This window comes from Lycorma delicatula, chromosome 6, assembly GCF_047948215.1.
Source record: "Lycorma delicatula isolate Av1 chromosome 6, ASM4794821v1, whole genome shotgun sequence".
Classification (NCBI taxonomy): Eukaryota; Metazoa; Arthropoda; class Insecta; order Hemiptera; family Fulgoridae; genus Lycorma; species Lycorma delicatula.
In genome coordinates this window covers 132,886,821-132,914,224 of record NC_134460.1, presented here as the reverse complement: position 1 = coordinate 132,914,224, position 27,404 = coordinate 132,886,821, and the positions used below count along the sequence as shown (strand labels likewise).

Below are 27,404 nucleotides of genomic sequence, written 5' to 3'. Positions count from 1 at the left end.
AAAAAATTTCTAAAATTCTTTAACAAAATAAAAGGAGATGTGAGATGTCAATTGTTTTATGTTGAATGTAAAGGTGCGTAAGTTAAGGTCCAAGTACGAGCTATAAAATTTAAGTTCTCAATGAAGAATGAATTCCGATAATAATGTTTAGTGAAATTTCGGGCAATATTATCATCGAGAAGTGTATAAACCTTAGCGTACTGATCTGACTACGCCTACAAAATAAATCAACGTAAATCCTCCGGTCAAATTCGACCGACAGCGAAAAAAAGCATTTGCGAGAAGGCGAAACAGATTATGAATGGCTTCAGGCAGAGGCAACCTGTCAGAATATTGCAGGCCGCTGAATCCGAGAACCAACGTGATCATTGTTATCAAGCAAAGCGGATCCAAGCTTCCGCATCATGGGTTAATCATGCTCACGACAAAATTAATTAATTTAATTAAAATTAAACAAAATTAAATTGTATATATTTGTACAATTACAAAGGTTATTACGATACAGTATATTTAGTTCATATTTGTACAGTCGGATTGTACATTGCTTGAAAGTTTAAAATACATTTTATGTTTTTTCTAAATTCTCAGTTTTCATTCAAACATAATAATATCATTAGGATAATAAACGGGCTAGATTTGGAAGGTTTAACAAGAAAATGAAAAGGTTATCTATTTGTTGCGAAAAGATTTGAAGAACGAATTTATTTGTTCTTTGGGGGAAAAATTCGTTTTTTCGTTGATCATCACCGGAAACAAAAATGTCATAAAATAATGTTAATATAAAAGTAACACTTAATATCACACCTAATATAAATTAACATACACAGCTATACAATTAATATAAACAGCTATTGATTAATATATACAGCTATACAATTAATATCACAGCTAACTTCCAAAAATCTTACTTACACTAATATCGCAACCGGAATCTTAAAAAAAAATAAGTGAAAATAAGTGATAAGTGATTTAAAAAAAGGGCAGCAAACATAAAATATATATTCTTTAAATAAACATAAACTACAAACAGAATTCATCGGGAGGTAAAGGGCCCCTCTCGGTTACAATAAAATAGAAATTATTGAAGTATTATAAATTAATTTTGTAGACTACAAAAAAACCAGTAACAAAACAAAAGAAAAATAAACGATAAAAAAAAATCATACAAAGAAAAAAATAAATAGAAATAAAAATAAAAAACTGAAATATTCCTAACAAACAAACGAAATCAATTACTTTATGGATAATGGAAAATTAAATATTAATGAAAAATGAGACAAGGCGTAAAATACTCAAAAGGAAATATAACATTTCTTATCAAATAATTTACTGATTTTAGAACGAAAATAATATTTTTCAACTAAAAAGCATAATCCATTAAATTTTATTTCCAAGAGAAATAAATGACGATTATAAATAAACTGACAATACTATCATTAGACGAACAATAACAATAAATATGTTACGATTTCGCCTGTTATACGTATGACGAACCGCAAACACGTACAATTACGTAATTACCACAACATATAAGCGATAAAACTGAAGTATAAAATAAAAGAAACAGTCTTTACAGCAATACAGTAGGAGTTATTTTTTAATAATCTTTTTTATATTTAATATGGGAAAATATTTAACATATTTTGCCTTAGCTCTTATTTTCACGTTTATTGCAACGACAAAAGCTCAAGAAGAACCATGGCAAGTACACATATTTTTTATTACTTATTTTATTTATATTTATTAATTACATTAACTTGAATCACTTGATAAAAATTACACTAATATCTTCATTAAAAGAAATAACTGTGTTAAATTATGTGCAAAAGGATTATATATTCCTCATACTGAGATTATTTTAACTGGTGTAAAATAACCAACGTAATAAAAAATAAACTAAACGAATTAGTAAAATATTTACTAAATTAATATACATATTTTAGTACGATTCAGGAGAATAGGAAAATTGTTGGGGAACAGATTCTGAAAAAGTCTAGGAGGACATTACGTGGTCAAGAAATGGGACATTATAAATTTCAAAAATTAAATCTACAGGTATAAAAAACAGCTGTTTTTTAATTTTTACAAACTCATAACTTTCATAACATTTCATCAAAATTCAAACATTTTTGTGTTTTGTTTTTAATAATAAAAATTGATTTTTCCTTTTTTATAGACTTCCATTACACCAATTTTCTCAGAATTAGATTCGCTACAACATTTGATAATAAAATTTACGCGTTTATTAGTCATCTAACAAAATTATTGTATTTCAAATCTAAAAAAAAAACGTGTTTTTCTTCACCGAATTTTTCTGTTTTGCGTTGAATATATGAAAACTACGGGAAACACACTTGTGTGACTTATTTTATTAAAAAATGTACCGCTTATATATCAACTTTAATATCAAACCTCTTTTTTATAATATCAAGTTTACTCTTACATAATACGCCTTCAAAATTCCATTATGATCGCATTTCACCGGGGAACTGAAATCTTTCGCTGGCCGAAACTCGATAACAAAGCTTTTTCGGAAATATGTTTGTGCGAAATTTTTTCCTTATCTCAAGCTGCAGAATCAGTTCCCAAATTATTTCCCGTTCCTCTGAATCGTCCTGTGTGCATATACACACACACACACGGGTATATATATAATCATTTAACTAACGGGTGTGGATGGTGTTTGTTTTTTCTACATAAAAAGAGATCTGGAAGCGTGTTCAGATACAAACAATAATGTTTAATTATATTTCTAACAATGGAAATCCATCAAAGTACTTAATTTATAATTTTTAATGTAATAACAAGATAAGTATTATTATAACAATTAACAAATAATTGTTAATGCATCATCGTAGAGGTATTGTATATAATATTTTCCATCTGAGCCTCAATTATTATTCGGTTATGTATTTTATTTAACAAAGGAAAAAGGAAATATATATCATTAATAGGGCTTAAATTTCCTTAAAGGAAGTATACAAATCTAGATTTAATGTAGGTTTACCACTAATACTAATATTATAATCTAGTATAACAATAGAATCAGTATATTCGAGTTTATAACAGCATTATTGTTTTAGGGTTTATTTACAGGAATAAATAGAATAAAAATAAAAAGATAAATAGATGTATGTTTTTAACACACTGATAGTGCATGTATATGCGCGCGCGTGTGATATATAAAGGAAGATATGTATGTCCTTAATAAATCACAAAGTAAAATATTTTCATCCAGATGGTAAAATACTTCTCTGCATATTAAAAAAGATAAAAAGATTACAGTTAATAATGATCATATATTACTTATTTACTAAGCCGTTTTCTTTATATTTTCCTGCTTATTCCTCATTTACTCTTTATGCAACATTTACAGTATAATTATTAAATACAGCTGTTTTATTATTTCATTAGATCATTATGAATAAAGATAATAAAGGATGAATGTCGAAAAAATCCTTATCATCAAAGCAATTTTGCCGATACTGGAAAGGGTTATATGAAAATCATCATTATCATCACCATTCCAGCCGTTATCGATCCACGTGTTGAAGGCCACTTCAACACGTTTCCAATTAATGCGGTCTAGTCCGATCTTCTGCCAATTTTGTCCAATGCACTAGATAATATCATCAACCCAACTATCCCTTAGTATTTTCCGTGGTCGTTAAACATCTAGTGGTATCCATTCGAGTGCTAATTTAATCCATCTGCCATCAGTTTTCTTGCAACATGGCCTTCCCACCGCCACTTTAATTCTTTAACATTCATGATGATATCGTATACTTTCGTGTGTTGTCTAACCCATTTACAGATATTCCAATCCCGTCGGATAACTCCAACCGTACATTCTACCATGTTTATTTGTGCTATCCGTATATTCTGTAATAATTGAACAGTTAATGTCCAGATTTCGCTTCCATAGGTAAGGAGTGGCAGGATAAATTGATCACAAAATATCTTTGTAAGGCAAAAGGGGAGTTTGTTCTTGTAAATTGTGTTAAGTCACCTGAATGCCTGCCACTCAAGCTTAACTCGTTGTTCTTATCATCCTCATTTGACATCTGATGGCCAAGATATATTTAGATCTATCTAGCCAGATAAATCTATCTGTGCGACCTCTTCTTCAGAGACCAAGAGTTTTCCTTCCTCGGTAAGTTGTTGAACATGACCTGGCTCTTTTTAAGATTTATCCTTAGAGCATAGGATTCGCAAGCCATCTGCAGTTCCTGTACGTGTCTGTAGTTTTTCTGGTTCATGTAAGAGAAATATATCATCTGCGAATCTCAGGTGGTTTATGAATAAACCACCTGGTTTGCGCCACTTAATCGTATGCTCTCTCCATCCGATTTCAGCTTTCTAGAATGGGAAGAAAGCTATATTTTATATATATATAAATATTAGTCAATCAGATGAGCGAAGCAAGCCCTGACGTCATAAAATAAACGTAAGTGCAGTCTCGAACAATAATCGAAAAAATGTAAGTAATGATCAATTAACTACAAAAATATTAAGAGAAAATATTTTAACAAATTTCACTGAACATATAATGACTTTAATAATAAAATATGCGACGTATAACTTACGTACTTTTTTCTTTTATAACAGTTAAACAAAATATTCGCAAGTAGTTAAGACACGTAAGTCTGATTGTAAGTCTCGTAACTCCATCGCTAAGACAACCCTATCACATAAGTCACGTTATTATTAAATCACAATAAACAACAAACTCTTGCCAATAACCACAGCTGGATTTTTTGTTTTAATATGATCGCAGCTTGACTCGTCCAAATAATTACACAATTTTAATATTTACGATGGATAAGTATTACTTTCATTTATTTTATTACAGATATATTTTTTATACTTTAATCTTTTCATAAATATTAATAGCCGGTGAGAAAATATTGTTAATTTCCCGACTAGCCAGGAGGCTCTGCCCGCTGGAACCTTTTGCATTCAATAAACTCATGCTTTTGGGAATAATGGTAAATAAAAATTAAGGTCTGTTCAACTTATAAAAACAATCAGTATATTGTAATTTCTTCAGAGCAAAGGTTTGGTCAGTACAGGACCCACAACTTTGAGTGATCTGAAGAATGCGGGTTTCAAAATAGTAGGCATCTTAAAAATAGTAGTTATAGGTGGTTAACCATCCTTCGTACGGGTAAAAATTATTCTGTTCTTAGAGTTCTTAACGTTAACCGACAAACAACATTAGGCGATGACATTTTAATATTCATTTCTCTTTTTTTTTTTAATTTAAAATTTTTTTTATTCTATATTTTTTAGTGAAGTAACTGGACGCAAGTGTAGCTAGTCGCGACGCACAAACAGTAATAGTGACAGTGGCACTAGTTGTGTTGGTTCAGCCGCCGCGCCGTACACAATCACAACTCTTAAAAGATTGAAATTAAAAAAAAAAACAAACAGAAAACGGTTTTTAGATATTTATTCGAAATCCACCGAGTTGGTCTAGTGGTTAACGCGTCTTCCCAAATCAGCTGATTTGGAAGTGGAGAGTTACAGCGTTCAAGTCCTAGTAAAGCCAGTTATTTTTACACGGATTTGAATACTAAATCGTGGATACCGGTGTTCTTTGGTGGTTGGGTTTCAATTAACCACACATCTCAGGAATGGTCGAACTGAGAATGTACAAGACTACACTTCATTTACACTCATACATATCATACTCATTCATCCTCTGAAGAATTATCTAAACGGTAGTTACCGGAGGCTAAACAGGAAAAAGAAAGAAAGATATTTATCTGAAGAATATTGGCAAGCGCAAATCGAGTGAATATTTCGTTTACTATATTCGGAAATGGGGAAAAGTTTCAATCACGATTCAAAATTTTTTACTTTCTTCACACCATCAAGGTCGAATTTCGAAAATTTAAGAAATTGGTTTTTAGATATTTACATGGAAATTACAAACACCATAAAATCAAGTTGATGTTACAGAAATTCAAAAAGCAGTAAAATTTAATGTTACCCCAATTTAAACTTTTAATGGAATATTTTATAAACATATTTTATAGAAAACGTTCCATCACTTCCCTTTTAAAAAAATTTAAAAGAATTGTTTTTAATTAAGAGTAAAAAAAGAATTAATTTCTGATAGGCTTAGCAACGCTTTTTTTTTCTTCTTACGATTCGCTGTTATATTTCACAACTGATTCTGATGCATAAGATTATAGTCGTTTTCCTCCAACCCAATTATATTTGTTTATTTTTACTGTAACTTATTACGATCACAATAGTTATAGAAGAGAGGTTTGAGAAAATATGCACAATATACTAAATTACACATTTTCTGGAAGCGGATATGTAACTCGAATCCTTTAATAACAATAAAAACCCATTATATATTCTGTTAAAAGATTAAATACCAGACTGCTCGCATGTTATGTCGTTATCGTCAGTTAACAACAAAGATCTATTCTTACTTTAGCTTGAGATTCAGAACAAAGAATAGCTGGAATTATTACAGTAAATACTTATGATCAATTATTATTTCAACTATATCAACTATTATTTCTACCGACAAAAATTCAGTAATAAGCATAAAATATTTTTAATCCTATTTTACTTTGTTCCAGGATGACAGATGATCACATGGAATCGTATTTTGGAGAAAGTATCATTGATTGGGTAAAAGATACATTAGGAATAAGTAACGCTAAAAGCGAAACTAAAACTGAAAACAAAATATTCACAAAATCTCGTACTGATGATTCATCTGAAGGGTAAGAAAACTAGATATCTAAAAGGTTAGCTTGTTGGTATAATGATCAGCAAGCAGATAGATTTTAAAATCAACAGTTCTCAAGTTCATTTGTAAACAAAAGGCTAACTTTTTTCAGAAATAGTTTCATCGTTCTCGTTTAAATACATGACAAAATTCCATGCTCTATTCCCATACAAATATATATATATATATACATCAGCAATATTAAGTTTTTATTTCACACTGAAAAAAATATAATAAATAAAAAAAATTGTTAAATTTATTGTTTGGTTGAAATGAAAATCATTTCATTGTAAACAAAAGAACATGTTATTTGTTCGAATGTGTTTACAAATAATGTACTAAGTAACGACGTAAAACCAATGCTCGACTAAATAAAACCATTTTACAACAAATGATATAAAATATGAGGGAAGCAAGTGTTTCGGGTGAAATCAAAAGACCGTCATATTTTTGACATACTTTTATACAAAGCCTTTCACATATTTTAGGCTATATAATAGCAAATATCATGATTTTGGGTCACAGCGAAAGAGATAAATTTAATACAGAAAAAGTAAACATAATAATAACAAAGGATGTAATTTACCTGGGATATAACATACTGTCGCGTGTTCGTGGCTCGATCTAGATATAGAGAGATTGACAATTGAAAATGTTTATATAATTACAATTTATTGGTTTAAAAACATAAATGAAACAATGTAAATCAATAATAATTGTTATATTAACAACAATAGTAATAAACGACAATAATAAAACAATAATAAACGACAATAGTACAAAATATTAAATTACAATAATAAAACAAATATTAAAAATAGTAATCATAATCACAATTATAATCAGAATGATAATGATGATTAGAGCAAACAACAACAATAATAGTAATATAATAAATGTCAAATAATAAACAATGATTACACATAAATTAGAATTTAAGGTAAAGGGAATTCACAGGTAGATAAATAATGAAAACCAGAATTCATTCTCATTGACAAATGACATTATTAGCATGACCGATAGACTTAACACTTTTAACATTGTTAAATTGTATTGTTGTATTAACAACAACAATATATAATACAAGTAGTAAATATCAGATAATTTAAGTAGTATATATATATATAAGACAAGTATAAAGTCCTTTCGGTGCAAATACATTTGCTGTTCACAAATAGAATTACCCTAACAACCCATGAATGAAATTTAGTACATTACCTCTTTTACTTATAGTCTAACAGTAACTCACCGAACCATTTCTTGTTTTCATGTGCTGTCCATATTGAAATTACTTGTGTGACGTCACAAGTAATTCTTAATTGCGTCGAACTTAATTCACACTAGAAATTTGTTCCTTCACTGACCTCTTCGCAGAATACTGTCGCTGACTGACATCTTGCAGAACTGTCCTCGCAGACTCGCATCGTAACGTCTCGCTTAGACTCATTTCAACTGATCTTCCCCGGAGTATTTATATTCCTATCCTCTTTACCTGCGGGACCGGACCCAACTCGAAGCGGGAGAATGATCGTCCGCACTCACATATTCCCATGAAATTTCTATCCTGGTCCGGTAACTGTTCTCACGGAACAACATCTGTTTAGATGTGTCAATCGGCTGCATTAAGAAAGGCGATTGCTAAACAAACCTGTTACCTTTACTAAAAGGGCTCCGTTTAGCTCCTTTCTGAATTCCTACCATTATTATATTTTCTACTACTTTCTTCTTATTTAGTAGGAATCCGTTACTGAGGTTCGTTATACCGGTATTGTTACAATACATATCCGAATTAAATGACATAAAGCGAAATTATATACCTAAATTGTATTTTTATTTTTAATTATATGAGTAATTAAGTAAATTGAAAAAAAAAAATCTATAAGTTACAATAGTACTACTTCAATTACAATAGTTACACTTTTACTATCGCCGTCCGCTATTTTTTTTTTTTTTTTGCATTTATCGTGTATTTGTGGTTTTTCCAATATCTCAGAAACTAACTGACTTAGTTGCATTTGTTTGCGACCGTTAAATTCATTATAATTTTTTTCTTTTTCGTTTGTAATTGATCGTGTGGTGTGGATGTGGATTAATTTATAAAAAAATGTTTATAAATTTATCCGTACTTTTTCATCTCTTTTTAAATGTATCTATTAACGGTGGGTATATTCACAAAGAAAGTTAATTTTTTACTAATGTGATTATTTTTATTTTTAGATCAAAAGAAGAAATGATCGGATCAAACGAATGGCTGAAGAAAAACGTAGATGCAAAAATACCACATTTTCCCAAAAATTTCCCATTTCCACCACAGTAAGTAACAAAGGCTTTATTTCATTTAATTGTTTTTGAACACAAATAACTTTTTTTATGTCTGGTCAGAAATATTACTCACCTCGATCAGTACAAATTAAAATACTAATGTTAAAATATATATATCATACTATAAAATAAAAATTGATTTAATATCATATTAAATTAATTTAGATTTTAAACAATTGTAACGACAAACCGAGTCACAAATGTGTCGTTAGAAAAGTTAAAACTTTAAATTAATATCGCTACTGATCGATAACCGTTATGGACAATCTTAGTAAAACAATTAAATTAACTGTTAATAACACAGAAATTATTTCTTTCAAAAACAGAACACTGTCTCTCAGAGACACAAACTCATACACTTATAATAACAGGTAGAACGTCATAGCAAGACGATCATGACACATTACATAGTAGACAAGGAAAGTAATCAATTTTCATAATAGTAAATAAATACAAAAATATTTGATAAATTTAAATCATCCCTAATCTTTACAATAGAACTGTAGGCTATTATTACTTATTTTTTATTGCTATGGCCATAGGAATAGAAACTGCTGCGAATATTACATTGTTGTTAAACGCATGATTTCTTGCCGTGAATAAAAACTATCAACAAATAACCAAGATGACTACCCAAATCATAAGGCAGAAATGACAGAAGAGACTGAGAGGAGAACAATTTCTCACACCTAGATTCTCGTTTTCCTTAGCATCCCGAATAAAAACTTACCGATTCCAAACCGAGCACCTCTAATACATCACCAGTTAAAGACAGGAAATTAGGGACCCTATCAAAAATATCGCAGTTAGATCGACCCAAGATCTCGCCCCGAAATGTCTTTCAAAGAATAGACTAAAGAGAACTGCGCCTGGGGAATGATGCAATTACTATAACATTTCCAACGGACCTTCCCAACGAAATCCTACCTTCCATCCAACCAAGAATTATAATATTCATCACGCTAACATAATATAACCGTCATTCTACAAGTGTGATTTCGCAGCAAGAATGAAAGGTCTTGATTGTAATATGTATAGGATGATATTACAACTCTTCAAAATCATTCGCGTTCCGTTTCTTCTCCTGATACCGGTACAATAGTAATTTAGCACAAGAGGCCGGCATTAATAATGTTCAGTGTTATTTTTTTATTGCAGCACGAATTAGTTGTGCTTACGTTATTCTGAGAGATTATTTTATATTATTTGGCTGAATAAGAAAGAAATCTTATCGTATACACTTAAGATTATCAACGATAATCTTATTGTTATCCAAGTATCACCCGTACCATTTTGACCGGAATGACGGTTGCAAAAAAAAAATCAACTGTTTTAATTACAAACCAACATCCAGTGAAATAAAATGGTTTAGATGAAACAAAAACCATGACTAACAGTAAATATCAGTATTATAAAATTAAACACCTTCCTACGACGTGGTGTCAGACTTATCGATAGTTGTTGTTAGAATTTTATCACGCGTTGGGTATTCTTATATCATATGAAAACTTTTTATCGAACATTTATAATCAGTTTTCTTTTGGACAACGATCGTTCAGCGTGTAAACGTTTCGTGTACAGTACAACTACAGAACGAGTGAAAAAAAATCTGCGTTCTTACTGTGCAGAAAAGTTAGTGTAATTGTTTACGCAAAGTAATGTGGAAATATTTCTACAGGCAGAAAATTTAATATAACATAGTACTGCACTAATGAGTGGTGAAAAAAGAAAACCAATTTTTCATAGCCAATAAAACAAAGAAAATATTTTGGTGGAAAAATGCGAAATACCCGTTAATAGAAGAAAAGCTTTCCGCGCATATACGGAATGTACCTCCATCGGTTTAGATAGGCGATTTCTACAGAAAATTTTCAAATGAAAGTCTTGGAAATCGCTGATTATTAAATATCGGTAGGAATACATAAAGATGGTATTAAAGATGGTGTTAACTAGGTACGCCGATTTCTTTGTCGACATAATGTTTCTATTCTAAGTATTACACAATACTTCTGATGGTTCTAATGCTTCTGATAGTCGCTGTGGTTACATAACCACAGCAACTATCAGAAGCGTACTAATTCACACAGTTTCAAAGATATATCAAAAATTTAAAAAAAGGATCTTCTGTTCCCTTGAGCAAATTGGAAATGCGGACCAAACATGGTGATTTTCGAAATTCCGTAGACATTAATTGAAAGTGTAGTTGCAAAGAGTATTAGGATACGACCTGTCGGTTACGAAAAACATAATTGCTCGGCGATACAGACAATATATTCGAGCGCACAAAATTACACCAAATATTTAATACAAAACATTAACCGAAAGTGAAAAATTTCCACCCGATTTTTTCGTACAAACACAAGTAAAGAGATGGGTTAATAATGAATTAGTACTGCACCGCATCAAATGTAGCTACGAGCGTACAACAGGCGCATTATTACGAAAAACCTTTCCCACCTGTAATGGAAAGTTTTAGGGGTCATACAACCGACCATATGAAGCAAAGACTGATTGCTGGAAAGTGTGATCATGTTATTCCTGGTGGAGTAACACCTATTCTTCAACTTCTACATATCTGCATAAACCGACCACTTAAAACAAAACTCCTGAAACTGGGTGACCAACAAGACACCTGAAACTACATAATCTGGTAAAATTAAGGATTCTTTGATACAGATCTGTGGGTAGATTATTACGGCTTGGTCAGAAATACCGGATGAACTGATTGATTAGAAACCGTTCAGGAACGTTGTATTTCGAACTTTCTTGATAGAAGTGAATTAGACATCTATAGTACAGATCCGATTTACTAACATTACGCAAATGGCAAATACTGTTTTCGTTCTATGTTATCTTCTATGGCGATTTTTTTAATATGCAAAAATGTAACTATTTTTCTTTCTTCAATTTTTCAATTTTAAAAAAATAAAATGGGTGCGTGCAACAAAAGGTGTCATAAGTTTAATATTTGTTATACCTTATACAATCCAAACTGTTACGCGGAAATGTGGTGTTGATGTACCCGCTGCTTGCCAATCACTTAATCTGTGCGTCATGCACAATTTCAGTTAATCATGAAGTTTTTTTTTTACTCAAATTGTTATGAGAAATCTATCATACGAGATTAAAGATAACGATGAATTGATAATTTTTTTATACAAAAAATTGACTAATTTTCATAAATTTATATGAAATTAAAACATTAGTGGTACTAAATGTCTTTTACTTTTGTAGTAAAGACATTGACAGACAAGGGTAAGAAATTATATATTTTATGTTAAATTTGTGCTTGTTCGGCACAAAATTTATGTCTAATGCGACATAATATTTTATTATTACTGCCACACTGAAAATAAATTAATTATTGTGAGATTTTAACTACTTAAAATTTAAAAAACATATCTATAGCTCTATTAAAACATTAGAGTGTACACAACTTAAATAATTTTAAACATACGTATAACAAGGCGACTCGTGTACATGGTCTATTAGATGAAAATTAGATTATTAGATGTACAAAGAAACAATATAATATTTCAGAAAGGGACGTATGTGTAAGTAAATTAGTGAAACAGACGAATCTTTGTCGTTTCAGTGGTTACGTGACTTCAATTGAGGCTAATTATTGTGGAGTGCTGCACTTAAGAAACCCGTTATAACAATTATTAATTTTCTTGTGAGTTACTTATACGTCGCCTCCGTGGCGCGAAGTTACTTAAAAATCATTCGATTTGGAAGTCGAGAGTTCCAGCGTTCAAGTCCTAGTAAAGCCAGCTATTTTTACACGGACTTGAATACCAGATCGTGGATACCGGTGTTCTTTGGTGGTTGGGTTTCAATTAACCACACATCTCAGGAATGGTCGAACTGAGAATGTACAAGACTACACTTCATTCACACTCATACAGATCATCCTCATTCATCCTCTGAAGTATTACCTAAACGGTAGTTACCGGAGGCTAAACAGGAAAAATAAAGAAAAGGCGCTTCGGCAACGAGTGACGTTTATTTAATAAGAGGTGTCAATTTGAATTGCTAAGCTGTCGGCGGAGTTGCGGCCGCTGCTAACGGGCATGGACTTCCATTCAGCGGGGAGTGCGGTTGCGCTTTGACGAGAGCATTTTGAATGATCAAACGACACCGTCGGCGGGACGCGGCTGCACGCCATTCAGCCGTGGTGTGTAGTGGCGTCTTGACGGCGGTTTATGGTGATGAATGTCACGCGGAGCTCTGCGATGGTAGGCGATGAGTAGGACCAGACCACAGTCCGCAGTTAACTTATTTAACTAACTCAAGTCACGGTTTATTAAGCGAGAGTTGAGTTCACTAAGGAAACTAGGTCAAAATTTTCGTTGTTGCGATCAACACTTGTTGATGGTGGGATGTTGTTTATTTGCCTCGAATTAAGAGAAATTCACGAAATTGGCTGATTAAATACGGAGAACTAGGCGCGACGTTCGCGCTTCCGCGTGCAAGGTTTTAGCTTAGTTCTTGAAGGCTACGTGGTAGTATTAGGTGTCTGTTTTCTTCTTCGGAAGACGATTTTTACTGGGGCGGAATTACTGACGTAGATGTCCCTCGGGGCATCTGCATTGGTGGCATCTCACGAGGCCGAACTGAACACTGTGGAATGTGTTCAGTTAGAGGGCAAGAAGATGACCTCCGTTAAAGCCACAACTGTCAAGGAACGGAGGGGGTGGTACACGCTATGAGGGGTGATCTTCCCCCCTCGCGGGGGGGGGGGGGAATCGAGATGTTGATCCCTAGAATTAATGGTTAGGTTCAATGGTAAACTAATTTTTGTTAAGTAGACTAGAAAAGTGTCAAAACCGGGCCTGATATAGCGTTCATTTGAAAATAAACGTTGCTTTTACTCAAAAGAGAAAAATAATACGTCATAAGACGATATTATACCATTGAAAACATTTCATATAATACAATTAATGGCTATTTACTCTTTTTCTTTTCAGGATGACAGAAATACCTGATATTCCAGGTCTAAAATTTCCAGATTGTAAAGCGTTTATTAGTGGAATTAAGGGAAAAGCCGAAGAAAAACATAAAACGTTTCTCTGTAGCGATCCTCGTTACGTAAGTTTATTTTGTTTACAATTAACGTTAATTATCTTAAAACATTGTAAATCAACGCATAGTTCAGCCATTATTTGATCCCCACCCGACTAATTGGTTTTGATATTTGGCCAACAGGTTAATCAAAATAAAAACGGTACATTTGAGACAGAGACATTTATTTAAATAATAAATAACAGATTAATTGAATTTGAATGTATTTTCCGCACCGTCACGAAACATCTATTACAATTCAATGATTTTTAAATTGAAAACCATTTATTGATTAATAGCTAATCACCAATTAAATTTTTTTTATCAGCTAATTTGCATTTTATCAGACGTAGGCTGATTAGAGCAACCGATTAAATAAAAACTTGAAATGTGATTACACTGATTTTATTATGATTTACATAGATGGTCAAGCAAAAAAGGAAACTCCAACTTTCTCTTTTATATTAGTATAATCTTTTCAGGAATCTAGAAAGACGTTTAATAAAATAAATACGCTTATAATACGAGTATATACACATACATCTTTAAATAGTATTTTTTATACATATAAAAAAAAAAATTCCAGTAAGAAATGATAATATTAAGTCGGCGATCGTAACCGACAAACCTGTATTGTTACTTGTAGCATATTATTCAAATATCAAAGTACGAAAGTAGGTGCAAAAAATAAAACAATTATGACTAATATTTTTTAACAGTTATACATCCTTGTAAGAAGTAAAGGAAAAAATTTCGATTTTCAAATTTCACCGGAAATATCCATTTTTAACCATCCCTGAATCCATTTTGACAAGTTTCGGCGTGACGTCTGTACGTACGTATGTATTACGCATAACACAAAAACGATTAGCCGTAGAATAGAATTTTGTATTTAGGACTGTCGTAACATCTAGCTGTGCACCTCCTCATTTGATTGTAATCGACTCCAAAAATGTGTATACAATTAGATCTCTAAATAAAGCGGGATTTCAATTTTGAAAAATCTGGATTTTGGACTTTTTCTTAATTGCAGTAATAAGCTCTTATTGAGAATTTATCAACGATATATCATAAATAGTACTTATTTTCATTGTTTCCAGAGTTATAGTCAAATAAAAGTTTAATTAATGAAGTATTTGGATCTTAAAAGGAAAAGGTACATCGGTTCGAATCCGACTTAATATACATATTTCTTTTTTAACTTTTTTTTTAATATAAATATATTGATTTATTAATAATTATTAACCTCCGACTTTAAAATTTTTAACAATAAATAATAACAATAAAAATAAAAATAATATGGAAAAAATCCCTTTCGGCACGCCGGAAGGCGGAGGTAGATTTCACCGGTGCTAAGTAGGGGATGATAAAATGATTTCCACCTTAAAGTTAAAAAAAATTCAAATTTACTCAATACGACAATAATTGCATGTGAAAAAAGTTTCCCTTGTTTAGCATACGACAAGCTTCTTCTTACAATTCCAGCAATATTTTGGTCAACCCTTGACGTAAGGGTTGGTCATATCAAACTTTATTTCAGACAAAAGTTTTAGTTTAATGTTTATAGCGCTAACGACCACTTTAAACAGATTCGATACTGTGCCTATTAAGAGTGGTATGATTTTTTTGTCTTCAAAACGCCATTTTGCCACCCCCTGGGCCAATGGTTGATGATATAAAAAATCTTTACCAGTATAAGTTTTAGGCACCAAGAATAGTAGGAACTTTAAACGAATTCAATATTTTACTTAATAAGAAAGTTAAAGCGATATTTTGTTTTTTCGAAAAAGTCCCTACATTTTCCACACCCATGGTCCGATTTTGGCCGTTAACGAACTCGACCGAGATTTTGTGACGAGTTATTTTTAAGGAACAATTTGAAAGTGATTGGACCAAAATTACGGCAGTTATTGTGTCTACAAAGATATGTCGAAATTTTCCGGAAGTCGAATCATGGTACCCATTACAACAGAAATCGAAGTTATTAGTGAAATAAAAATTTATGTACTTCTCATTTTAATTAAAAATTCTTACAATCAGAGGTTAATAATTATTAATAAAACATAAAATTTAAATTAAAAAAAAAAAAGTTAAAAAATATATGCATATGAAGTCGGATTTGAACCGATGTGTTCATGGTTCCGACACGTTCTCACTTACACCACTCATCTACTTGAACGACGTGAAACAAAATTAATATATAAACTAATAAAAAATGTTAAGGAAATTGTTAGGACCATTTTTCTTCAGGGTAATTGAATATTGCGTGTTAGTATTTTGTGAAGAAAACTCGAAAACAATGACAATAATTCAGTGACTTTAAAGCCTAGCCTATATCCTACTATTTTCTCTGATGGTGGAACAAACATTGCTCATTATTCTGTAATTTTATAAAAGCTTGAATGTCATTCTTTTGAAACCTAAGTATAGACGAGATGTGAGACCTTCTGAAAATTCACAGACTGTACTAACAAACGTTATAAAATTCAGAATAAATACACAAAGACAAAAACCCAATAAAACCGTGAATAGGTAACACTTACATGGTTCTCCATTTCTCCCGTGTATATACATAATTTTTTTTACCCATTTATTTGTTTCAGTCTACTTGATAATAAATGTCGCTACAAGATTTAGTAATCTTTCCCGTTTCGTTTTTTAAATTTATTTAAAGAGTAATAAAGGGACTTTTACTCTATCTAAACATTTCAGGTGCGACTGTTGAATTAAAAATTCTATAAATATTTGATGTTAATAAAAACTAATATTTCAGCAATTGTTAAAGAATTGGAGGATCGTATCTCACTATCAAATAAAATAAGTTTAAATGAGCAAAAAATGTCTATATGTAACTTAATAAGCGTACAAAGAAGTGATGTGGTGTCCACAACAGATTTTTTACTACGGATAAAGCAAGCATGAAATAGAAACTTTATAACACAAATAATCTACATCCTACCAAAGCTGCGAAAATTTAAAGGTCATTGTTATGACCTGCTTATCTATCCTGTTCCTATTATTCCATCATGAAAAGGAATAATTAAACAAAAAAAAAGTTGTTTTATTTTTTAATTAACGACCACCACCAAATTTTCCACACTTTTCAGACTACCAATTACGAGGAACATAAATGTCATTAAACAGCCATATCCTATAAATTTAAGGTATCCCATTCTTCCAAAAAGGTGAGAGGAACAGATCAATTTACCTAAGTAATTGAGAGGGAAAATTAATTAACTAACATTAAATTTACGGAGAACTTCACGTAACACCAGACAGATATTAAGAGACAATATGAGAGAAAGGGTACAGCTCATTTTTTGGATTGTCAATGTAAAATAATTACAAATATTTAAAATTGTCACAAATATGACAATTAAAAAAAAAATGCTATTTTTGTTTTCAATAAAGATAAGAGTTTTTTGTCACTAAACGAACTGTTTCAACAGCGAAGAAACGAATAATTTTTATTAAAACTGGAATATTAATTACTTCAACAAGTTAGGAGATAGTGTAGTCGTTTTCCAATGCTTAAACTAAGTAGTAATACATTTAACAAATACGAGATTGGTATTGTATTCCACGCTTTTGTGAAACGACTATACTGAATATCTTAAATGGTTATATTATTTGAAAACAAATTCTTTTGATTACATTAAAATGGAATGAATGTATTTTAGACATTTCCAACAAGAATCAAGAATATATAAGTTATTGGAAAAAAAACAATCAATTTTTTAAAATGCATTTACAAGAAAAACATAAAAGAAGGGATGGGAAGATTTTTTTTTTGATAATTAAATCATGGAATTTACTAAACTTAATTCATTATAAAAACAAAACGTTAATTTTTAATATTAATAAAACAAAAATATGTGTATGTTACAGAAGGAAAAATTTTATATGCTTAAAACAACATGTTCTTTTAAGAGTGAACACGTTAATGTATCAAACAGTTCTACCGCAAGTTATTACACACTTGATCACCATGAGATGAAATATGGTAAGTTAATTACTTAGCTATTAGATATTAAAGTGATAAAAACATCATATGCATTTATACGTATTTTATATAAACAGGTAAAAATTCAAGGAAACATTTCTATCAGTCTTTCTGGCAGTTTTTCTTTTATTTTTTAAATATAAAACCACTGAATCAATTCCCCCTCTACAAAAAACCCTTAACCAGAAATACACCCATGGCAGTAAAACCATTTCAAAAACGAATCGTTTAAAGATAAAGCAGCTCATTATTATGCTTATCATAAATGCTTGTTTCTTCGACACATATTAAATCAATTGGCAATTGTGAAGATCATTTAACTTACATAGTTGTCATTAAAAATTAAATTGATCCAGTTGATTTGGTTCCCATATATTTCGTTTATCCGTTATTATATAATATTATATATATATATATATAATATATATATATATGTAACACAGTACGGCAAAATCTCACAAGCCCCCCCACTTCAAGTACTTGGGAGAAACTGCCAAAGGCGTACAAGCTTACATGGAATCATTATAACAAAAGGTCGTGCCTCACAATGCGAAACTACATTACAACACTGTTGTCTTGCCGGAGGCCTAGTATGTAGCAGAAACCACAGTAATCAGAAGAATGGCCCAAATTCATGAAATCGGGAACCAAGAACGGAAAATCAACGGTGCGATCCTCAGAGACGGAACCTGGATCAAAAACCCACAAAGTAATTATATGAAAACATAGACTCCACCACCAAGTTTAGGAAAAGACATCTACAATTCTACGGATACTTATGAAGGATGGGTGAAGATGGACTCAATAAGAAAATTTAGATCATCGTCAAAGCAAGTAAGTTAAGTCCATTTAGATGAAAGAAACCCAAAACGACCATTCTTTCTTTTTTCTGTTTAGCCTCAGGGAATTACCGTTCAGATATTACTTCAGAGGATGAATGAGGATGATATGTATGATGATTGTAAATGAAGTTTAGTCTTGCACAGTCTCAGGTCAACCATTCCTGAGATACGTGGTTAATTGAAATCCAACCACCAAAGAACAACGGTATCCACGATCTAATATTCAAATCCATATAAAAGAAACTGCCTTTACTAAGACTTGAACGCTGGAAATCTCGACTTCAAAATCAGCTGATTTGGGAAGATGTGTACACCACTAGAGCAGCCCGGTTGGTAATCCACGACGATCTAGAACGACTGAACATCTCAGAAGAAGAAATCAAGGAATTTAGGATGAAATTAGAAATAAGAAAATTGAACAAGAGCAAAAAAAAAAAGAAACGATAGGAAGAAAATGGACGGAGGAGAGATACATAGTGACCGGATGAAGAGGTTTTGGGAAGAAAATAAAAGAGAAGTAAGTAAAGCAATGATTTATTCAAGTTCACACGCTCTCCTAAAGGGGGAATAATCGGAAATAATAATATAACACACACATACTTTTAATTTTTTTTTTTAATTGGAAGTTCCGTTTTAGAGGTCCCCGATTTCAGAAAAGTGATTTTCACAAAGGTGTCGAACTGTTTGTCTGTGTACACGAATGAAATTTGGTTATGTGGTATATCTGGTTTATTTCAGCATTACCTCGAACAGGTTTTTTTGAAATTGATATTTGGGAAAGTTTACTCACAAAATTATCCAAAAAGTAGGAAACGTTCACTGGATATTAAAGTTGGCTAGATCTTTTTATTAATACTTTATGAAATTCTGACTGCATTTCCAAGATGTATAATAATTTAATAGAACTTAGTACGGGATTTCCATATGTTGTATAATACGGTGAAATACAATATTATGCAATAGAGAGTTGTTTGAAAGTTATTAAATGAATATAATTTTTCATTAACGTCTGTTTTTAATTTCACTAACCGATTCTACTTTATTAATACTTGCCGCCCTCCGTGGCGCAAGTGGTAGCGTCTCGGCCTTTCATCCGGAGATCCTGGATTCGAATCCCGATCAGGCGTGGCATTTTTCACACACGCTACCAAACATTCATCTCATCCTCTGCGGGGATGAAGTTTATTAATACTTCATAATACTTATTAATACTCATAATACTAATTAATACTTATAATACTTATTAATACTGCGAGATGATTAAGTTTATTAATACTTTAATAATATTAAATATTAGTGTTAAATCTAATAATAATTAACAATATTACTGAAGTTATTTTTTTTTTAATTCTATTGAAAATATCGTTTCCCTAAAATGCCTGGGAAGGAAGATGTATAAAATAAAATAATAAATGAAACGTTCGATCGTTTCAATAAAAAATTCAAAAATTATTATGTTAAAGTGTATTATGATAATATACATTAATATTGCAACAGTACTAACAAAGAGGACTTCCGTCATTTCTTCTCAAAAAATGTTTTCTTGCTTGAAAAAAAAGGTCATATTCTGAAAATAATCAAGGTCACATTACATGAATTAATCTTCTGGCTTTAAACAACTTGATTTGATTACAGGTAACAATCCGGGCAGAAGTGGCAATAAAAATCAATTTTTTTTTACACGCAATATAGAAATTAAACAAAATACATTTTTATTTATATATTTAGGTTAATCATCAAGTTAATCAAATGATTAAACTAAATTTAACAAAATTATAATACATTTCTAATCTCTGTTTCAGAGCCCGAAATAAAGTACGATCCACTCTTCTAAGAACAGATATAAATTTAAGAATAAATATTTATGACAATAACCAAAAAGGGAAAAGTATAAATAAAATATTATTAATATTAGTATTACAATTATAATAAATAGAATAATTTAAAAATCATAGTTGATAATTTATTTGCATTGTTAATCATGAATATTATTGTTACAATAGTTATAATTATTACTACTGAAAAAAGGAAAAATTAATATTTTCTAATGGTTGGTTCTTATATCTAGAAAAAACTAATGGAATATTTTATAAAATATATATATACACTCCAGTTACACTAGTTGCAATATATATTATTAACACATGACATCTTTCAATGTAAGCTCAACTGAGCCAAAAAAAAAACAAAATAATAAAAATTAAGCTGACTATTTTCTCTCATTTATTTTTAATAAAAAAAATTTCCTTAATACGAATGAAATGCTTGTTTATTTATTAAAATTGATAATGGTACCTAATTGAATTATCAGAACAGTAAATAAAAAAATAACGCAAAAATAGTAATTAAAATAATGAAGTTAAAGTTACGCTTACTCCATAATTTTACAATTAATTTTTTTTAACATAATTTAATTAATTATGATAACAACAATGGATTTAAAACGCTGTTTTACAACCTGCAAAGGTAATAACCACCTCTTTAAATCAAGTTTTATACAAACTGACATTAATCTTTTACGATGAGTTTTATTTCAATACCTGGCTTTCAGTGGCAGCTCGCGTGCAGGCACGGTGGAACTGCAGCACACCCTATTTCCACTTGATAATATCGAAAACACTTAATATAATAAGTCCTTTTTTCTTTAATTCTTTCTTTATACTTGTAAAATATATAAAATCCTTAAGCTTAATGTCAGTAGCCATCCCCCAGTTTATAAAAAAATATACAAAAATCTTCGAATGGAACTATGCGCTTCACAGTTTCAGCGACGTGATGTTTCGCTGTTGTCCGAATGTTCACATAGGAAGCTGCACGCGAAGCTGCGAGGGAGAGAGAGCACTGTCGCTCCCGCAGTGCCAACCCTGGCGTGCTGGTGGAAGGTAGATTTTTTTACTCCGCGTGAGTATGGAACGTACCTTGTTCATTCCCTTTTATAGTTTAGTCGGTGGAAGGAATATGAAAACAGTTTAGTTGCTTTTTCAGTAGTGATCAGAAGACGGCGGAAAACAAGGGCTCTTTGATTGCCAAATCTGCCCAAAAACATGCCGGAAGGGCGAAAGACAAGAAATTAGTAAAAACTAATTATGTAATTGATTCTGTGTACATAGGAATTTAATTAAACACCATTGGACTATAGTAGTTTTAAACGGACATTTTATTATTTACCCCCGGTTAAACCGAATACGGTTTTTAAGCACATTGTGCGTTGTACCATATTCTAGAATGTGATGAAGTGTAGAATTAGATTATCCTTCTTCCAGTTATTCTATTTGATTCATTTTTTCGGTTCTTTTATTTGACAGAAAACTTTAACTATGGCCTTGAAAAAGCCCAGGAAAAACTTTTCTGTAGCAGCACTCCCACTAACTTAGCTACGAGCCGCCACTGCTCGGCTTATAATACAATTTAACAATTAGATATTATCTTACATCTTATTACGCTTCCTAATCAAATCTTTATGAATTTAATCAATCTCAATAGATTACTACAATTTTTCTTAAAGAAATACCTGCATAAAAACCAAAGAAATAAATTTTTATTTTACCCGGCAAATATAGCTAAAATAGCTATATTAAATAGGAAAGCACGGTAATCAGGTCAAAAATGCGGTACCGTATAACACATACTGAGAAAAAATACTGCGGAACTTACACATCCCTACTGCAATCGGAAGGGATAAGGAGTGAAAGCACTACTATATTATTATCGAACGAAATTATAATTTGGAAATTTGTAAACGTCCTGAAATGTTCCACATGATTTTTGAGAATTCTAGATCATTCCGCAACATCACACAACAGTTTTTAACTGCAGCTTCTACATCAATGTGGAATTTTCGAATTATTTGTAGGGCATTCTGGAGCATTTCTGCAATAGAGAAAACCTGGAAAGTTATTTAACAATATAAAAGGAGATGGGAGACGTCAATTGTTTCAGCTTATCCTTAAACGCACATTACTTAAGGTCAAAGTGCGAGCTGTAAAACTTGTTTCTCGATAGTGTGTGAATTCAGAACATAGTATGTAATGAAATTTCGGACAATAGGGTATTCTCATCGAGAAGTGTATAAACTTTTTATAAGCTTTAGCGTAGTTATTTGACGATGCCTAAAAGAAATGAAAATCCATCGGTAAATTCAACCGAAAGAAAAAAACAAAGCTTTTGCGATCAGACGAAATAAATTATCAACGATATCAACGGTTTCAATGTGTGTGGAAACGTGTTAGAACATCGCAGGCGGCTGAATCGGAGGAACAATGTGAACGTCGTCTTCAAGAAAAGTGGATCCAAGCTAGCCAATCATGGAATAATTAATTCAGTTCAAGGTCAAATTAATTAATTAATTTAAAAAAATTAAGATTAAATTAAATTGTATGTGTCTTTATAGTTGCAAAAGTTATTAGTATATAGTGTATTTTGAATATATTTGTATAGCCGGATTAGTCATTGAATTTTACATTGTTTGAAAGATTAAAATACATATTCTTTTTTCAAACCTCTCGCGTTTCATTAAAACCACATTATCGTCAGGGTAATAAACAGGATAGATATGACAGGTAAAATTTAACAAAACGAAATGCAAAGGATATTTATTTGTGAGGAAAGTTGAAAATTCAATTTTTTGGGGGGAAGGCGAAAAATGTGTTTTTTTGTTATCATCTTACAAAGAACATCATAAAATGATGTTCAAAACAGAAAAAAACGTAAAATTAATGCCAGAGCTAATTTCAAAAAAAAACTTACTTAAATCTAATATTTACTAACGAAATGTTAAAGAAAGGTAATATAATTTATTTTTAGAAATCTGATGTGGACAACACATTATTTCCTTGTACGCCTATTAAATTACATTTACACATCTTTTAAAATGAAAAATACAAAATATCTTATTTCATTAAGAACATCTGATATTTTTTAATTTTTTTTTTTTATTATTGAATTATTATTCATCGGAAAATTGTTACTTCCTTGTACGAAGTAAAGGAAATACTGTGACCGCGAAATATTTCGGTTTTCAGATTTCAACGGAAATATCCATTTTCACCATCCCTGAATCCATTTTGACTAGTTTCGGCGTGACGTCTGTACGTACATATCTATTTTGCGTAACTCAAAAACGATCAGCCGTAGGATGTTGAAATTTTGGATTTAAGACTGTTGTAACATCTAATTGTGCATCTCCCCTTTTCATTGGATTGAGTGAACCAAAAGTGTCCAAAAATCCCAAAATCAAACAAAAACAGTTTGGATTTTGGACTTTTTTTAACTGTAGTAATAAGCCCTCATAGAGAGCTTTTCAATATATAACAACTGATATATATAACAACAATATATAACAAGTGATACTTATTTTCTTTGGTTCTAGAATTACAGCCAAATGAAATTTTAATAAATGAAATATTTGGATCTATAGGGGGAAGGTACATCGGTTCGAATCGAACTTCACCTCTTTTTTTCTTTTTTTAACTTTTTTTTAATTTTTTTTTTTGTAATTAAATATATTGATTTATTAATAATTTTTAACTCGTGATTGTAAAAACAATTACTATAATTATTCAATTAAAAAAAAAAATCAGATGTTACTAGTGAAATAAAATTTTATGTACTTTTAAAAAGATATGTATGAAGTTTAATAGGCATTATTATTTATGTTTATATCAAACAGAGCTGGTGAAACATTTGATTATTTAATATTAATTGAAAATTATAATTTAGAATCTTATTATTTTAGTATTTTCTAGTCTAATTTCTGTTTAATTTTATTTAATTATTTTTGAATGTCTGTTTAATTTTTTCTACATTAAAGGTAACTACAGAGCGACTGAAAAATAGACCCTCACAAGAACAACATATACACTGAGGCAAACATGCCGGATCTTTATTTAATAAATTGCGAAAAAGTCTTGTTTTTATGTCATTATTCCTCTGATATAGTCGGACAATATTGTCCCTAAGTTGTAATTGATCATCATTTCGGTTTTTAAGTTGACAGTCGTTTAATCGTTCTTTGGTTTGATGTAATTCTTCTGATCCTAATTTGTATACACGTTCTTTATTTGTGTATTATTATTATTGAATAAATAAAGTTCATGTTTACATGAACTTAATGTACTTCATGTTGTGTACATGAGGTAATAATTATTGTATAATAATAATTATTACCTCCGACTATAAAAAAAGTTTTACGATAAATTAGAATTCAATAATAACAATAAAAAAATAAAAATTATCAGAAGTTATTAAAGAAATAACATTAGGTACTTTTTTTTTAAATGTGTACGTATAATAAGTCGTACAAGGAAGTTATGTGATTTCCACATCAGATTTTTTTTTTACAATGAGAGGTTAATAATTATTAATAAATCAATATATTTAAATTAAAAAAAGGAGATGAAGTCTGATTCGAACCGATGTCCCTCCCCCTAAGATCCAAATATTTCATTAATTAAAATCTTATTTGGCTATACTCTGAAACCAATAAAAATAAGCACCACTTATAATATATCGTTCAAAAGCTCTCAATGAGAGCTTATTACAGCAGTTAAGAAAAAGTTCTAAATCCAACATTTCTACATAATCAGGCTAATCATTTTTGAGCGATGCGAGACACATACGTACAGACGTCACGTGGAAACTAGTCAACTTGTATACAGGGATGGTCAAAATGAATATTTCCATTGAAATCTGGAAACCGCAATTTTTCGCGTTCACAATACTTCCTTTACTTCGTACAATTAATAAAAAAGACCAACAAATAAAAAAATAAAAATAAAACTACTACAACTGACTATATATTCCTAAGAAACCAACGAAATCAATTACTTTATCGATCGTGGAAAGTTAATTATACATAAAGAATGAGACAAGGCGCAAAATACTTAAAAAGGAAAATTTTAACATTTTTTTATCTTATAATTATCCTGACTTTAGAACAAAAATAATATTATAAAAGAAATTGATTATTTTGTCATATCTATTCCAGATTATCCGTTAAGAGAAATATTATTCGGGTTTCTCGGTGTCTTGCTTTCGCCATTGGTTTAGAGGACTCAAAAACCTCCTGTAAAGAATATACAAAATGTTTATTTCCTAACCATATTAAAACTACACTAATAAAATCTGACATTACCGCTACAAAGCTAAGGGTGAAAAGCTGTGTTCAGCCGGTTGAAGACCATTTGACGATTTTTCGTCGGGTTCAGTTTAATGGTAAAAAGATCAACTGGCGATTTTTCGTCAATTTTATGCGAACAAGACATTTTAGCGAAATTTCATCAGTGTCAAAATGTGGTTGGTGGTTCTGATAACATGTTTGGTTGTCATGGTTCCGCTTATGATAGAGATTACGTTTGTTATTGCTTAAAATCGCATGTGTAACCGCGATTAATATTATTTTGAATTTAACGACTGTTTGTGTTTTTATTTTTAGAGAACTTTTAATAGTGTTGGTTGTTTAATGCGTAAGTATCGTGCATATTGTTTTGAGTTGGAAGTGGAATCATAGTTCGCTCAGAGTGAAAAGTAATGTTTAGTTCATTGGTTTTTTTTATAGTACTGTATTTATTGGTGTGTTGGATAGTACGTAGATGAGCCGAGAACACTGTGCGTTTATCATTGTTTTTAGTTGTTTGTGACGTTAGGATCGTAACTCTATACTTATTTCACATTAGTGCTTTGTTTTCTTTTTTCCAGCAATATCTATTACAGCTGTTATAATACGCAAAATGAGCGGTGTACTTCGAACACCGAATGTAATTGATCGGAAACGTAAGAATGTTCAATCGGATAGTGATTTGTGTACCGAAAGTTCTAACCTAAATTTTCATGTTATTGATGAAAATCAAAGTTATACTTCCTACTTGCCCCAGACATCGTCATTTGGGGAAATTTCAAGATCATTCGTAAACACAAGCGATTGGTAAAATGAAGTTACTGAACGTGCAACAAAACTCAAGCGAGTGATAACTAGACATCGTGATTATGACAAATCTAGACAAGTTTTCAGCGATGATTCTGAACTGATAAATGATTTTGAAAATGTGTGGAAGAAAGTTGAAGGTCCCATTTGACCATAATTTTAGTTCTGATGAAAAATCTGGTCCTATAAATATCCCTCCAACAGACGTTAATCCGATACTATTTCAAACCTTTTTTTACTGTAGTTTTGCTAAAATTATTTGAAAAACTAACAAATACGTCAGTGATATCACAGCATCAAAAGGAGAGATTATCTCCCCTTCTAATACATTTAGTTCCTGGAAACCAGTGACAGCTGATATATCCTTACCTATAGCTGATATATTCTTACCAGCTGTGATATCCTTACCTTCATTGTTATACTATGCATTTCTCATTAAAAAAAAAAAAAAAAACCACCACTAAAAACTTACTGGTCTATATCTTCTCCAAAGAGCAC

General features: G+C 30.9%; 1 protein-coding gene across 1 annotated transcript; it reads left to right on the top strand.

Moving 5' to 3' along the window:
* The first annotated feature begins 1,542 nt into the window (after positions 1-1,542).
* On the top strand, positions 1,543-21,211 carry LOC142326242 (uncharacterized). Its single transcript, XM_075368554.1, has 6 exons — positions 1,543-1,701; positions 6,603-6,749; positions 8,972-9,067; positions 14,047-14,167; positions 18,029-18,143; positions 20,788-21,211. The coding sequence occupies exons 1-6, from the start codon at positions 1,622-1,624 to the stop codon at positions 20,817-20,819; spliced, it is 591 nt and encodes a 196-aa protein (XP_075224669.1). The 5' UTR covers positions 1,543-1,621; the 3' UTR covers positions 20,820-21,211.
* The last annotated feature ends 6,193 nt before the right edge of the window (positions 21,212-27,404 follow it).

Coding starts and splice junctions, on each gene's coding strand:
- LOC142326242 (XM_075368554.1), top strand. CDS start 1,622: ATGGGAAAATATTTAACATATTTTGCCTTAGCTCTTATTTTCACGTTT. Junction 6,750..8,971: donor ACTGATGATTCATCTGAAGG/GTAAGAAAACTA, acceptor TTTTATTTTTAG/ATCAAAAGAAGAAATGATCG. Junction 14,168..18,028: donor TCTGTAGCGATCCTCGTTAC/GTAAGTTTATTT, acceptor TGTATGTTACAG/AAGGAAAAATTTTATATGCT.